Below are 17,288 nucleotides of genomic sequence, written 5' to 3' on the forward strand. Positions count from 1 at the left end.
ATTCTTTTGTTGTGAAGTTCATGTATATTTTTATCAAAACAAAATGTACATCTTTTTTATTGGAATTTTACCAACAGAGTCTTTTAAGAATCCATAAAGGCAATTCTCTATGTACAGTTTATATGAAGAACTTATATTTTAGATATTTTTTTCTAAATTATGCCACTACCAGGTGAGATGGCTCTGCAAATACAGGTGTTTGCTGCCAAAGCCGATGACCTGAGTTCATGGTGGAGAAAAGACCCAACACCCACAATCTTTTCTTTGGCATCCCTGTCTGCTCCAACCATGTACATACATGCCTACATACAATTTAAAAGAATAATTGTACAACTAAAAGACAGAAATAATCAAGTCTGTAATCATATTTGTTTACATCCTACTAGAGAGCTAAATGAAATGCAGTTTGTATTTTTTTTTTAACCAAATCACCTAGACTATTTGTTTTTATGTTTGTTTGGTTTTTTCAAGTTTCTTATTTATTGTTTTTTCTTATTTTACATATCGATCCCAGTTCCCTCTCCCTCCATCTCTACCATACCTCCCAGACCCTCCTGCCATCTCATTCTCTCCCCCCCCCGCCCCACTCCACAAGGAAGGTAATGCCTTCCAGGAGGGATCATCTAAATCTCAAGTCATTTGGCATAGGGACTAGGCCCTCTTTTCTGCCTTTAGGTTAGGGGAGAGTATTCGTCCATGATCCCAAAGTCCTTTCCTGCACCAGGGATACATCCTGGATCCACTGTCAGAGGTCCCTTAGACTTCCCAGGCCGTCTACCTGAGACCCACATTCAGGGGGTCTGAGTTGGACCAATGCTGGTTTTCCAGCTATCAGTCTGGGAGAGAGGGAGAGAGAGGGAACTGGGATCCGTATGTAAAAGAAGAAAAAATAAAAAAGAAAGAAAGAAAACTGATAAAATTAAGAAAAGAAAGAAAGAGAACAGCTTGGAAGAAGAATTAGCCCAATGATATATAAAATGTTAGTTCAGAGTTGTAGCTTTTAAACTTTGCTAGGGAGATTAACTTGAAACAGACATAATATATTTACTTTATCTAAATTGAAACCTATAGGGTTATTGTTGAAATGAAGGTAATGAAGAAAGGAAATGTATATTACCAGACTTAAGTACTTTTATTTAGATTGCCATAAATTCTAGAGAAAGAGAAGTCTTTAGAAGTGATTGTTGAACGCTTGATTTTGTAATATTGTGTACAAGGTTTTAAATTTTTTCCCCTCCAGATTAACCAGGTTACTCATGATCAAGCTGTAGTGCTACAAAATGCCCTTCAGAACATTCCTAATCCTTCATCTGAGTACATGCTTCGAAATGCATCAATTCATGTTTCTCAACGAATATCTGGTGTGGTTAGTATCATACTTTAAAATTGCTAGGATACTCAAAAATAAAACTTGTAACAACTTCAGAGTTTTCTGAGACATAACCTTTGCCTTAATTTCTAGAGGTTCATATTCATAATTTTTTACCTATTAATGCTTTATTTATAAAATACTTTATAAAAACTTTAAATAAAGCCTTTTGAGATACTACTTGTTTGGTTTAGTTTTTCAGAGGGTTTTCTGGGTAGTCCTGGATGTCCTGGAACTAACTCTTTAGACCAGGCTGATCTCAAACTTAGAAATCTGACTGCCTCTGTCTCCTGGGTGCCACCACAGCTTGGCTAAGATAAAATACATAATTCACAAAATAAAATTTAGTAGATGTCTAAATTTCTGATACCATCAGAATCTTTTAACATTTTTGTTATTCTTGAGCTTTGTTCATCTACAGTAACATTTCTGTAATTTTTCTATACTCATTATATGGCAATCAGCTTTAATTGGAATAGCGGAATAATGTAGTTTTTGAGTTTTGCATATTTAAGCATTTGATTAGAATTTCAGTTGCATGTTTACATCATTCTCTCCCTCCTCCTGTTGATTCCTCTTTCCCTCCCTGTGCCTTCTCATTCATGATTTCTAATTTTTTTAAAAGTATATATGTGTGTGTGTGAATGTGTATGTATGTTATTACAGTACAACCTGCAGAGGTTATTTAATGTTTTTATCTTTATTTTGGGGCTGACTTGTTGGAATTGGTTAACCTAATGGGACTCATGCAGAATAGTGATTGTGTCTTTCAGAAATTATATTTGCCTTCAGTCTGTTTTCAGGAGTGAAGCCTGTGACAGCTCCCCCATTCATATTGCCACTGTCAGTTGGTGTTTTTTATTTTTTTAATTATTTGTCACCTTTGTTGTTGAGATCTCTTGGGAGCAAACCTCCTTGTTGTACATAAAAGACACTATCTTGTAGCATATTCTCCATTTAGTTCTTTTGGCTCTTAGAATGTTTACATCCCCTCATTTACAGTTTTTTCAGAGCCTTAGGTACAGGAAATTTATTATAAATGTATCAATTGGGGCTGGCCATCCCACAATCACCATTAAAATTGTTGATATTCTTACCTTTGGTACTCATTTCTGCTTTGACAACAGAAAAATGTCTCATTCTCCTAAGTATTGCATTTTGTTGTTCTGTTTAACATACTCACCCATTTTCTTGCAGGCCTCAAGATATATACCTGACATTTGTGTTATTAGAGCTATACAGAAAATTGTCTGGGCATCAGGATGTGGGTCATTAGAGCTAGTATTTAGCTCAAATGAAGTTCTTGCAAAAACATATGAGATGGTAAGAATTACAAAAGAAATAATAGTTCTTTTAGGAAATGCTACATAATTTTACATAGGCTTAAATCTCTATTATGTGTACCTTATTTGAATACCAATTCACTTGCCTTTGAGTGAAATTACCTAGTATGTATATAAATGGAAATAGGTAGTCTTAGTTTGAAAATGAATAGTAGCAGCTCTTACATGATGTGTGGTTTTTCTCATACAGCATTTAAGAATTCTCTTAATTGGTTTTTTGAATAGGGAAATATGAGTGTCATCATTTACATTTTATCTCTACTCTTATTATCAACCTTTAGTCTCTTGGCAAATTGCTTCTGTTTTGACATGGTTAAATAGGTAGTTATAATTTAATAAAAATTTTATTTTTGAAGAAATCTAAATATTTTTGTATTGAACACATTTTGATAGTGGCAAATTAAAAAGTGTTTGCTATATATCTCAGGAATCTTTATGGTTCTCTCAACATTGTTGTAAAATGATTACTTTTTTTAAGTGAAATATCATTCTGGCTGGGCTGCAGAGCCCAAAAGGAATTATGGTTGACACAAAAATATTCCACTTCAAACTTGAAAAAATGAAATTGGTAACTGGCTATCAGTTATTATATTTCCTTATTGTCATTAAATATAGCAACACATTAAATATACTGATAATTCAATCAATATAACTGAGAAGTAAAACCTGTTTTACGTATAGAAGAAATCTTAAATACTAACTAAAAGTTTGATCATTTTTTAAAAATGGTTCTTTAGTAATTTGCTCATGCCGATAACTTTACAGACCACCAGTACAAGAAGTAATCCAGAAGTGGAAGATGAACAGGTTTGCTGTGAAGCCCTGGAAGTGATGACATTATGTTTTGCTTTAATACCAACTGCTTTGGATTCCCTCAGTAAAGAAAAGGCCTGGCAGTCATTTGTCATTGACTTACTATTGTACTGTCCTAGCAAGTAAGTGTTTTTAAATTAGATTTGGGAGAAGGGTGATACTATTTAAAAGTGTATTTTGTAGAAGTATTAATGAAATCATAATTGGTTTTCATTCATTTTCTAATTTTTGGGATTATAATATTAATTATATAATTTATTTTTCTCTTCCTTCCAAATCTCCCATATACATATACAGATTCATGGTCTCTTTTTCATAATTTGATGTTAAATACGTTATGTGTTTATGTATATGCTTACACATTCCTAAATAAAATCTCTTTAGTCTCTGTTATTTTATGTATGTTATTTTATGTATGTTTTTGGGCTGACCATTTGGTATTGGATAACCGTATTAGTGTGCTTTATTATGGAGAAGACTATTTCTTCCATTCTTAGCATTCCTCTGTTATCTGTAGTTCTTTTTGTGTGAGGCCCTGTGGACTTTTCCCCATCAACTTTATCATGTTTGTTGCCCTTGTTCAGCTCATGTATAGGCAGTCATTATGGTCAGACTTGATGAGCATAGCTTCTTACATTACTGAGAGAAACAAACTACTTTCTGATTCTGCTGGCTCTTAAAATTTTTTTGTCCCCTCTTGTGCTCTGTTCTCTGAGGTATAGATTCAGGAATAGTTTTGAAGATATATCCTTTGGGACTAGGCTCCACAAATATTTTTTCTTAACTACAAAAAGATAGAAACATTGCAGAATTCTGTCCTTTTAATTAGGTTTTTCTTTTCATGAATTTTGTTGTTAAAAAAATCATAATTTTGTGTTTAAATGTCAGCATATTAATCTCAACTAGATACTGCAGGCCTTGTGTTTTCAATATTTTATCATAAGAACTACATGCAAAAACCTTTATCGGCCAAAAATCTTTTAAATGATTTTTTAAAAATGTATTCTTAGATTGTGTTTACTAGCATATTATTGAGAATTTTAGCATGTCTTTTTGATAGATACTGATCTATAGTTTTCTTTTTTTGTTAAGTCTTAATGTGGTTTTGGTTAAATGTGGCCTCATAGACAGATTAGGCAGTGTTCTGTTTCTGTCTTGTAAACTAATCTGAGGAAAACTGATGTTAACTTTCCTTGTAATATATAGTATATTTCTTCACTGTATCTTGATCTGGGCATTTTTTCTTGGTGAAAGAAACTTAATTATTACTTTTGTTTCACTAGAGTTATGCATCTGTTTAAAATGCTTTTCTAAATTGATTTTACTTTGTTAGTTTGTGTATATCAAGAAACTTAAATACGTAAATACTGCTCTTAGGTTTTCCAGCTTGGGAAATTACAGAGTTTGAAAGTTTGTCTTTATGGATCTCTGGATTTTTTCAGTGATATCTTCATTTTCTTTTCTAATTTAATTTTTTATTTATGTTTCAATTTTTAAGATCTTATCTGTTGTGGTTTTCTCTAAGAATCAACTCTTCATATAATTGATTGTTTTGTGTTTTTGTTGTTTGTTTCTACCTTAATGATTTCAACTCAGAGTTTGATGATTTTTTTTGCCATCTACATTTTGATATATTATTTCTTATATGTGTTTAGACTTTTAGATATTCTATAAAGTTAATAATATGCTCTCCAGTTGTCTTTTGTTTGTTTGTTTGTTTTGTTTTGTTTTTAAATAGGCACTTAGTGCTGTGAACTGACCTCTTAAAACTGTCTGCACTTTCAGTCTTGGCATCTGGTTAGGAAATGGGAGGCAACTCTGAGTGTTGATAACTGATATACTTGTAGCCCACTTGTTCCATTCTTTGGTTTAGGAAACTGTTGTGACTGCAGTTTTTTAGTAGATAGTGCTTGTCTAGGTCAGTGAATGGCATAAATATGGTGGGCTGGAAGAAAAGGATGATAGGGGTTTCAGGAAAGAGCTACGGGATCCTCTTCACACTTAGAGGCGGGGTACACAGAGAGTTGGAAGTATGATAAAAAGAGGAAATCATGCAAGTAGGAAGCTGTCGGATAAAGAACTTTTTTTTTTGCAAACTTAATATGTGAATTATGTCTTGAATGTTTCTCATGTAAACATAGAAGACAGTAAAATTAAAACTCACAAAATCATTAAACAGGTCACTGAAGCAGCATTATATGTTGTAACTCACATTTTATTTTTGAAGACAAAAGTAAATACTTTCTTAGATGGTATGTAAGTAAATATCTAAAAAAAATTAAAGAATTATGTAGTTGCTCAGCAAATCCATCCAATGTAAAGGGTGCTGGCAATGAATAATAAATATTATATCCAGAACTCTGTGTATTTATATTTTTATGTTTATATAATGACTTTAAATGTTAATGTACAGCACGTTTATTATACAAAATGGAGTTGATAAATCAAGTTCATCTCCACTGAAAAATTGTTAGCTCAGTTGGTAGCTCAGAAACAAGGAATACTAGTAAATAGCCTTGTAATTTAGAATATTAGTTTTTGAGAATTTGCTGGAAGTAGGAGACTCTATCTAATTGTGAAGACATGCACAACTACAACAACTTACTTAATGCATTTTGGAAGGTTCTTATGGGCCATTTTTAATGTTTTGTTTAAATTAGATGTTTAAAAACTCTTGAAAATTGGGTGAGAACTAAAAATGGTCCCATATGCGTTTTTGCCTAGCACTCAGGAGACAGAAGCAGCTTGTTCTACAGCAAGTTACATAGAAATATAAGGATACAGATATTTTATTTGGAAAAAAAGAGTAAATTTAAAATGTGGTACATTTATGTTAAGGGAACGTAGGCAAATATTTATGTGGCTGCAGTTGAACCCCATAGTTAATTTTATTATTTTATATTACAACTGATCCACATCTATACCTTCTGCTTCATATTTCAAGACAGTCTCTAAATTGCCTAATCTGATTTTGACCTCAAGTCTAAAGTCTTCAATTTGATAGCACTTCAACCAGAACTTCTTATTTCAGCATCCCAAGTACCTAGAATATAGTCATATGCCACCAGACTAACAGAAAGAATGAAACTTTACATAGCCTCACTTTACAGGATATTTTTTTTTTAGACTTTTACATTTTTTTATTTAATTTATTATTTTACATGTCGATCCCAGTTCCCTCTCTCTCCCTCCCTTTTACCCTCTCTGACCTCTCACATGCACCCTGACCACCCTATCCTCCCATCCCTCTACCCCAATTCCATTGTAGGGCAATGCCATCCAGTTGGGGTCATGTAGATCTGACAGGTCATGTGAAGTAGGGACTAGGACTTCTCTCCTGTCTCTAGATTAAGGCAGTTATCCCTCCATGGGGGATGTGTTCGCATAGTCCTTTTGTGCACCAGGGATACATCCTGGCTCCACTGTCTGAGGTGCCTTAGACTGCTCAGTCCTTCTAGCTGAGACCCATATCCAAGGGGGCCTGAGTCAGTCCCATGCTGGCTTCCCAGCTATCAGTCTAGTGGCCGTTAGCTCCTCCTTGTTCAGGTAAGCTGTCTCTATGTGTTTCTGCAGCCTGGTATTGTCCTCTCCATCTGCATCTGGGTTCTAGTTCCACTCAGTGTTTATGTATGGGTGTTTGCTCCTGTTCCCAACAGGTATTGGATGATGGCTCCATGGATAATTTAGTTGTTGATCTCACAATCAGGGAAGGGAATTTATGATAGCCTTTCCACAGATGTTCAAATTGTTAGTTGGCGGCAGTCTTGTAGTTCTCTAGACCTTTCTTTGGGTTCAATTTTCTCTTCAAAGCAATATTGGCTCCCTCTTTTATGATCTCTCTCTCTGTCACTGTCTCTCTCTTTCCTGTCTTCTATTCCTAACCAGGCTCAAACTTCCTAGTTGTACCTGTTTTCCTCTCCTCCCCCTCATTTTCTCCTACTTCTCTCTCCATTCACTGTTCCCCCCTCCCAACTTCCCCTGTACTCTGGGGGACTTGTCCCTTCCTAGTTCTGTGAGGGACTTTATATACATCTCTTAGAATACACCTTGTATCCTAGTTCCTCTGGTGGTGTGAATTATAGGCTGGTGATCCTTTGCTCTATTTCTAAAATCCATATATGAGTGAGCACATACCATGTTCCTCTTTTTGTGACTGGGTTGCCTCATTCAGGATGGTTTCTTCAAGTGCCATCCACTTGCCTGCGAATTTCAAGATACCATTATTTTTTTCTGCAGAGTAGTATTCCATTGTGTAGATGTGCCACATCTTCATTAACCATTCTTCAATTGAGGGGCATCTAGGTTGCTTCTAGGTTCTTGCTAATACAAATAGTGCTGCTAAGAACATAGTTGAACAGATGTCTTTGTTGCATGGATCTGGGTCATTTGGGTATATGCCTAAGAGGGGGATTGCTGGGTCCTGTGGTAAACTATTTCCCATTGTCCTGAGGAAATGCCATACTGATCTCCAAAATGGCTGTACGAGTTTGCACTCCCACCAGCAGTGGATGAGTGATCCCCTTTCTCCACATCCTCTCTAGCATGAGTTGTCATTGGTATTTCTAATTTTAGCCATTCTGGCAGGGGTAAGATGGTATCTCAAAGTTGTTTTGATTTGCATTTCCCTGATAGCTAAGGATGTTGAGCACTTTCTTAAGTGTCTTTCAGCCTTTTTGATTTCCTCTATTGAGAATTCTTTCTTCCGTTCTGTACCCCATTTTTAATAGGGTTATTTGGTGTTTTGTTGACTAGTTTCTTGAGTTCTTTGTATATTTTGGAGACCAGCCCTTTGTCGGATATAGGATTGGTGAAAATCTTTTCCCAGTCTGTAGGCTGCTGTTTAGTCTTGTCCACTGTGTCCTTTGCCTTACAGAAGCTTCTAAGTTTGAAGAGGTCCCATTTATTAATTGTTTATCTCAGTGTCTGTTCAAGGGTACCTCCAACTTTCTCTTCTAAGAGGTTCATTGTGGCTGGATTTATGTTGAGGTCTTTGATCCATTTGGACTTGAATTTTGTGTGTGGGTCTATCTGCAGTCTTCTACACACCCTCATCCAATTGTGCCAGCACCATTTGTGAAAGATACTGTACTCGCCCCATTGTATAATTTTAGCTGTTTTGGTGAAAATCAGAGGCGTGTGGATTAATATCAGGATTTTCAATTCGATTTTTACAGGATATTTGTATTAGTTATGCTGTTTTGATAAAATCCGAAGCAATTTATGGAACAAGTTATTTTTGTCTTAAAGTTCTGGGTTGGGGGCAGAGTCACTAAGTTTGGAGAAATATCTTGTTGGTCAAGGAGCACTGACTGCTGTTTGAGAAGATCTTGGTTTGATTTCCAGCAACCACTTGAGGTCTTAAAATCATCTATTATTTTAGTTTTAGGAAATACAAAGTCTTTTTCCATATATCACAAATTTGACAAAGTGTAGCAACTACCATAAGGTATGCCAAATAACACTTGTTGAAATTTTGATGATAACTTTTTATTTAAGATTATATATACTGTTGTTGTTGTTGTTGTTGTTGTTGTTGTTACTGGCTTCTGTCAACAAAATATTTCCCCTAGTAAAGTCTTTACTTTTGTCAAAATAATGTTATCACTATACTAGGTTGCATATTAACCAAAAAGAAACATAGTTGTGTCTAGTTAAAACTACTTCAGAGGCTAATTTTTATTTGATCCTTTATCAAATGGGAATTGTATTAAGTGGACACACTTTATATGCAAAACATACTGGATTTATGGCAATAGCAGACCTCTAAACAGATGTTAAATATTGGACAGGTTTAAAAACCAAATACTCATTAAATGATCATTGATTTTTCAGAGGTGTTTGTCAGTTTTGGAAAGAAAATTTTATTTTGAAGTCTTCATAGCCGTATAGCTGTCATTAAATTATATTTTTGATTGTAATTTGATTATATTTCTCCCCTTTCCTTCCTCTAACCTTCCCATATGTACCTCCTAGTTTTCTTACCATTCATGACCATTATATTCATGTGTTTACATATATATAAGTATACATGTGTATATTACACAATATCTTTAAATATAATCTGCGTAGTATATATAATGCTTACTTATATTTATGTTTTCAAGGCTGATCATTTGGCACTAAATGGAACAGCCAGTTGGTGTGTTCTTCCTTGTGGAAGGACACCTCTTCCATTCCCAGTATTTCTTTGTTGCTTATGGTTTCTGGTGTAGGACTAAACTTGGTGGGTTTTTCTACATCAAGTTTGGCATGTTCATCGGTGTCTATCTTGTTAGCCTAATGTAGTCATGTTGATTAGTCTTTATAGGTGTAACTTATGATGTTCTTAGGAGAGCCAGTCTCACAGCAAACTTCCTGAGTCTTCACTCACCCCTGTGTTAGGCAATGTTTCCTGAGACTTCTTTGTTGGAGTTGTATTGTAAATATATCCAATGTTACTGGGTACTACAATTCTGCATTTTCAGTCCTTACAGTTTTCTATATAGTAGTCTTCCTTTGGTAAAACAAGATTCCTTCATGATGGAGTAAAGGCTACACTAATCAATTGGTGTATGAACAAATGATTATTATATATTGTTGTTAGGGATTATACTGGTTTAGTTAGTATGTGTACATTGTCCAATAACTATACTTCACATATAATGAGTAGGAAGCTACATTTCAATGTGAGGTATGGTCTCCCTCTTATTGAGCAGTACTTAAGTCTATTTGGAGAATTGTGGGTTAGCAGCAAGGTATGTGGACTTTTACTGCACTCAGGGTTTTGCTAATTATTTATGTAGTACCTAGACTTTGTCGGTAGGTAGGACCATTTATTATATCACTCCTTTGGAAACTTCAGTTACACTTTCTGTTTACCATGAAAGCTAACCCCCAGGGAGGGATCATTTGAGTCAGTTGCAGTTCACAGTTCTGTGCTCCCTGTTTGTTCAGAATTGAGACTTTGTGCTGATGGATTTCTCCTGTGATGAATATAAAATGACCATCTTTATCTCATTGTGACTTTTTAAAGGCATTTTTATTGTTACATTTCCTACTACCTTTTTATTTACATACCTCCTTTCCTAAAATGTACCACCCTTCCAGTTTCCTAATATGATCACTTGTATTCTTCTATTTATGTCTGTGTTGCCCAACTCTTTTAACCTGGCAGTGTTTGCATTCCATTCTACTTCCCTAGAATCTGTAGCTATTGCCTCCAAAGATTTAGAGATACTAGCATCCAATAACAGAAAACATGCCAAGCTCTTTATTCTAACAGTTAAATAATACGTTATGTGCAAATGTACCACATTTACTTTTTCCATTCTTTTGTTGAGTGACATCTGGGTTGTGTGTTCTTGTTTGTTTGTTTTTCTTTGTTTGTTTGTTGACTATTGTAAATATAGCAATAGTGAACTGGTATCTCTGGAAGGATGGAGCATCCTTTAGATATATATCAAAGAATGGTATAGCTGCATCTTGATATAGATCAGTTCCAGTCTTTCTGAGGAACCACCACACTTGTTACCATGGTGAGTACAAGTTTGTACTTTCACCAATAATGTATGAGTGTTCCCCTTATTCCACAGCATGAGCTATCACTTGTGTTCTTAATCTTACCCATTCTGACAGGTGTAAGATGGAATCTCAGTATTGATTTTCATTTCCTTGATCACTAGAGATATTGAACACTTCCTTAAGTGTTTCTTGATCATTTGAGTTTCTTCTGTGGAAAATTCTGTTTAGATCATATAACCCATTTTTTGTTTTGTTTGCCTGATACCCAGTTTCTTTTTTGTTTCGGTTCTTTATATATCTTAGATATTGATCCTCTATCAGATATGTAATTGGTAAAAGTTCTGTGGGCAAGTGCTTTATACAAATGGTAATGCACCTTGTTTACACAAGCCTTTCTATAGGAAAAGAGTTCCTGTCCCACAGCCATTCTCAAATAATCACTCATTCACATATTCACAGTTTACAGAATTATTTCACAGAACCTCTCAGGTTTATGAGGTCACATTTACTAATTGTTGATCTTATTGCTTCTGCTAGTCTGCTGGTTGTGTCTGTTAAGGAAGTCTTCTTTACTATGAATTCAAGTCTATTCCCCATTTTCTCTTCTATTAGATTCAGAGAATATGATTTGGTGTTGATCTTTGATACATTTGGAGTTGGGTTGTGTGCAGAATAATATGGATCTGTGTCACAGATATTGCAGCAGGAGTGTTGGGTTCAAATGGGCCTGGATTCATTGAAAGAAGGCTCATTGACTCTTTTAGAATGAACTTACGCCTTTGGTGGATGCAGGCGTCTCCAGCCTCAATGGAATGAAGCACTTTCTTCTCACCCAGAGCATTTTTAATTTTCTTATTATTTACACTTTAGCAATTTGATTTCCATATGGTTTGAACAACTTGAATGAGGCTTTCAAAAGTACATTGCCTTGTGCAAATTCTCTATTCATTATATAGCACTGATTTCTGGGACTTGCCAAACCAAGTTTTGCATTATGAAATTCTCAGATAGGATGACAAAAGAAAGGGTATCTTCTAAATAAAGTGTAAATTACAGCTAGGCCAAATGTAGGTCATCAGAGAAGTAGTTGCTTAAATTCTGATTCCCAACAAGCAGGAATTCTGATGATACCTCTTGAAATTCTTTTATTTTACTATCCTGGGATTTCCTTTTTCTTTTGATATATTAAGTTGAGTGTTTTCTTTTCAAGGTCTATGAAGAATTTTGTTGTGATATTGATAGGGATTGCATTGAATCTCTTGAATGCTTTTGGTAGAATGGCAATGTTTACTGTGTTAATCCTAATGATTCTTGAGCATGGGAGATCTTTCCATCTTCTTTGTTTCCTCAAAGAAGTTTTGTTTTGTTTTGTTTTCACACTAGTCCTTCACTTGCTTGGTTAGAGTTACTGCAGGTATTTTATGTTATTTGAGACTATTGTGAAAGGTGTTATTTCCCTGATTTCTTCTTTCTCCATTTGTCATTTGCATATAGGAAGACTGGTGGTGTGTGTGTGTGTGTGTGTGTTAATTTTGTATACAGTGACTTTATTGGAAGTGTTTATCAGCATATCAGCTTTAGGAGTTCCCTGATGGAAATTTTATGGTCACTCAGAGATGATATATCTGCACATAAGAAAGAATACTTTGACCTACTCCTTTCTAATTTGTATCCCCTTGATCTCTCAATTTTATTGTTTTGGCTAATATGTCATGTATTATATTGAGGAGGTATGAACAGAATGAACAACCTTGCTTCTTGATTTTAGTGGAGTTATTTTATGTTGCCTATCGGTTTGATGTAAACTGCCTTGATTGTGTTGGGATATGTCCCTTATTTCCCTAAGCTCTTCAGGACTTTTATCATGAAGGGGTGTTGAATTTTTTTCAAATGGCTTTTTCAAATCTAACCAGATGTTCTTTTAGTTTTTGTCTTTCAGTAAGTTTGTGTGGTAGTTCATATTTAGTGTGTGTGTGTGTGTCTGTCTGTCTGTCTGTCTGTGTTGAAACATCCCTGTATGTTTGGGTAAAATCTGTTTTGGGAACTTCTCTTTCTACCCTGGTCCACTGCCCTTGAGCCCCAAATAAACACACAGAGACACTGTATTAATTATAAACTGTTTACCTGGGGCTAGGGCTTCTTATTGACTAGCTATGTCTTAATTATTAACCCCAATCTGTGTATTTCCATAAGTCTGTGGCTTACTGGGTAATTCTACATCGTTACTCCTTTGATACTATCACTGTGTGTGGCAGACTCACTCTGCCTATATTTCCTGGAATTCTCCTTGTCTCCTAGACCTGCCTATCTTCCTACCTCATTGACCAAACAGTGTGTCTTTTATTTTCATTAACTGTAAGAGCAACATATATATAAGTAGGGCCTGGGGGGAAAAGGATACACCAGTCATCCTCTGGTAAGATAAGGCCATGTAGAAATTTATAGATTAGTAGTTATTGGTTAATAATTAAGACAGAGCTAGCCAATAAGAAGCCCAAGGCACTGTCCAAATGTTTTATAACCAACATAGTGTTCTTGTGTTTATTTGGGGATGAAAGGAGGTGGACCCTTGTGGACAAGAACTTCTGCAACATGAAGGAAGCCTACTTGATCATGTTGGATGATCTTGTTTGATGTGTTCTTAGATTCAAGTATTTTGTTCCCATAGAGGTCAGGAAAACTCCAGAAAAGGGAGGCAGAAAGAGTATAAGAACCATAGGCGGTCGAGGATCCAAAGAGAACAAGTCCTTTCTAAATCACCTAAGGTGAAACTGCTTAAACAGGGCCTGCACTAGTTTGTAAGAGGTCATCCAGTTTATTGTGTTTATGGGATTCCTATATGTTCGAATTAGTGAGTCTCTGACTCCTGTACCTTCTCTCTGTTCTCTTCTTCTTTTGGGTTGTCTTGTCCAATTTTGACATGATGGCTTTGCTTTATCTTCTAGGAAATCTCATCAACAAATATTTCTACAGGATTGTTAGATTTTGAAAATACTGGCTTGTTCTTTCATACTGTTGTTAATCCTGTGACAAATTCTGGGCACGCTAATTTTCTTTTTCAGTTATGGACTTTTTATGGATATAACAGGTTGGGGAATAAGATGTGTAGATAGCAGATCTGTCTAGACATAGGAAATGATGCAATGAAGTCATTCGGACAGAAGACCCCTGGGTTGTTAATGGGATATCAGAGAGGTGTTTATAGGTCTGAGAGGAAATAATGGGTGTAATGTGGGAGAATCTTGTGATTTGTATATCTTTGAGTTGGATTTTGTCCCAAGTGTATAGATGGTTTGCAGTAGAGGCAGGGAAGGCCAGACAAGGGTAGTACACTGGTTCTGAGATCCATACTAAAGATAATAGACTGAGGGGAAGGATTGCATATGGAAGGCAGTCAGGGGTCCTTACTATTGTACACCCTGGATTAAGACCTGAGAAGTGTACACAGTGAGTGTGATAGTAGAGGATATTCAAGGATCCTGTGGGTAATTGCAGGTAAAGTGGTTCTCAAGGAGACCTAAGACTTGCCTGCAGCATTGGCATGGTTGGTCAGAATAGATCCAGGCAAGGATGTGAGACCCATAATTTGGTAAAGAAAGTCTAGATATTTAGTGGGGTTTGAAGGTATTCTAGAGGGCCCTGTGAATAGTTGTAGGTCAAGTTCTGCTGGAAGCGTAAAACTTGGCTTTGATAAAGGTGAAGTTGACAAATTAGGCTGGGGTGCAGGAATGGAACCCTGGTGGAGATGTCCAGATTTGGTAGTATGAGGTACTGGCTGTGGGACCTGACTTAGATGTGGTAAATGGAAAAAAAAATGAAGACTTTGTAGGGTGGTTTTACCAGTCAAAACCCTAGAGAAGGTTATGGGGAGTGTGGGTATGGAATTGTATGGTGGAATTGATTCAGAGGGACCTGTGAGTAGATGGGTTGTCTTTGGAATAGTCAAAATAGTGTGATAGCTGCTTTATTATATTTAGAACTAATTTGAATGACATTTTATGAATGATGTAAAACTGTGATTCACTTTAGTATCCTAAAATATAATTGTTTTAGTAAGCAGTCAGAAACCTGTTGTTTAAAGAAATGTTATATTTGTTTTGATCACTATTAAGCACCTCCTTTGTTATATAGCATAAGTTCTTAACATTAAGGTAAATGAATGACAACTCCTACAATATTTATTCTAGAGATATAAGAGATATTATACATAATCAGATCATATTCCTACTGATAAATTTAAAATGTTTGATTACCTGCCTTTAAGAAAAATTGATATACTATGGTAGTATATGTAGGGTTCCCAAAATTTTTATTTTTATTTTTTTTATTTTTATGGATGCCCATATAATAATAGTATGTTTTACAATTACAAATTACTCTCATACTGCTTTTACTTTGTTGGTTTCTATGAACTGTTTAGTGCATAGCTCATTTGATCAGTTCTGAAAAAGAGGTAAACATGTATTAGTAGCCATATATGATATCTTAGGGTTACATTTTTGTTTTAATAAATCAAAAATATTCATAATTTTATTCTTTTGTGCTTCTCTTTAACATCCAGCACCATCCTTGATTCATAATATTTATATTTTAATTTAGTAAGACTTTAAAACTATCACAGTGTTAAGTAGTGATGTTTAATGTCTCATGTAAAATTTGGGGTTCTTAACTCTTTGAAAATATTTTAAATTCATCATTTGCTGCCAGTCAAGTGTTAATGTATATTTGTTATATTATTGCAGAACTATACGGCATTTGGCACAGGAGCAGTTCTTTTTAATGTGTACCAGATGTTGCATGGGACATAGACCTCTGCTGTTCTTTATTACTCTACTCTTCACCATTTTGGGGGTGAGACATTTTTAATGATCTATCAATGTGATTCATTCTTAAAAATCAGATAATCAAAAATGAACTACATCATCTATTTCATTTAGGTCATGTTCTATAAGAATAGATATATTACACACTTTAAAATGTTTTTGACAAATATGTCATTATTCATCATAGCTTTATTTTCTGTTTTTAATATTTCAGAGCACAGCAACAGAGAGGGGTAAACATTCAGATGACTACTTCACACTTTTAAGGCGCCTTCTTACTTATGCTTACAACAGCAATATTCTTGTACCTAATGCTGACGTTCTTCTCAGTGATGAAATTGATTGGCTTAAAAGTGTTAGGGTAAGATTCATAATACTCAGATTATGTTAGCTGTTTTGTAACTATAGCAATGTTTGTTGTGAAAAGTTGAGAGAGGAAGTTGAATTTTGGTAACAGTTTCAAAAATTTCAGTCCAAGTCTGCCAGATTCATTGATTGTTTTTTGGTGTTAAGAAAAGGTGAGCTATGGTGGTAGTATGAGCTCATCTACTGGTGGCCAGGAAGCAGAAGAAAATGTTTTAGTGGACTTTCTTTCTGCACTTTCTTCATCTAAGCCTCTAGCCTATTGAATGTCCTTTTTTTAATCTCTTCACCACATCTGAATTGACAACGAAAATTAACTGAGAATTATTCTGCTTTTAATAATAGAGGTAAATAATCTAGATATGAGCAAATTCCCTTTAATTCTAACACTAAAAAGTGGAAGCAATATGATCAATATTATTTAATACAAACTGGGTAAATGAAATAGGAAATAAGTATTGTCAATAATGAGACAAACTAAAAATACAACGATTTTAGAATGATAAAATGTTTTTTTATTGGTGATGACTTATAGAAAACACAAAGCTTATTTTGTTAAGTGAACTTGAAGCTCAGTATAGTTACTTATATCTATTTTGTATTATTGACCTGTTTTATCAGTTCTAACATTTTTAGGATGTTGTATACATATGTTAGTTTTCTGGTTTGAGAAAATTGTTTTTGTTTTAAGGTAATATCTTACTGTATTGTCCAGTTGATCTTTAAACCTCATGTCCTCATACTTTGATCTACTGATAAGTGCCAAGATTATTAATTATACTTGTTTTTTTATATTACTGGTATTGTAAGTGTTTTTATTTGGTGTTATAATATGCAGTTCAAAACTTAGGCATTTAGATAGCCATTATTCCAGTATTTTTTAAAGCCTCAAATTACTAAAAGGTTTCTGAACCAGCATTTTTTAATTTGGTACCCTTTCATCAACTTGTCCTGTTTATATTCCATAGTATTATAGGGCAACTGTGGTCTCAAACTCTAGCAGTTGTCATAAAAATTTCTTTTTCCCCAGAGGAATTATACACATATTCTGAGAATTATTTTATTGTGTCTCCCTTC

At 34.8% G+C, this 17,288-nt stretch overlaps 1 protein-coding gene across 1 annotated transcript in view; it reads left to right on the forward strand.

Annotated features, from left to right (window-relative positions):
* LOC127214700 (probable ubiquitin carboxyl-terminal hydrolase FAF-X) overlaps nt 1-17,288 on the forward strand; it is a 132,676-nt gene that overhangs the window by 61,235 nt on the left and 54,153 nt on the right. The window contains exons 23-27 of the mRNA XM_051175002.1: nt 1,241-1,366; nt 2,567-2,692; nt 3,478-3,647; nt 15,768-15,876; nt 16,063-16,209. Of these exons, the coding sequence (XP_051030959.1) occupies nt 1,241-1,366; nt 2,567-2,692; nt 3,478-3,647; nt 15,768-15,876; nt 16,063-16,209 (678 nt within the window). The remainder of the gene's footprint in view (nt 1-1,240; nt 1,367-2,566; nt 2,693-3,477; nt 3,648-15,767; nt 15,877-16,062; nt 16,210-17,288) is intronic.

The sequence above is a fragment of the Phodopus roborovskii genome, unplaced genomic scaffold (assembly GCF_943737965.1).
Source record: "Phodopus roborovskii unplaced genomic scaffold, PHOROB, whole genome shotgun sequence".
Lineage (NCBI taxonomy): Eukaryota > Metazoa > Chordata > Mammalia > Rodentia > Cricetidae > Phodopus > Phodopus roborovskii.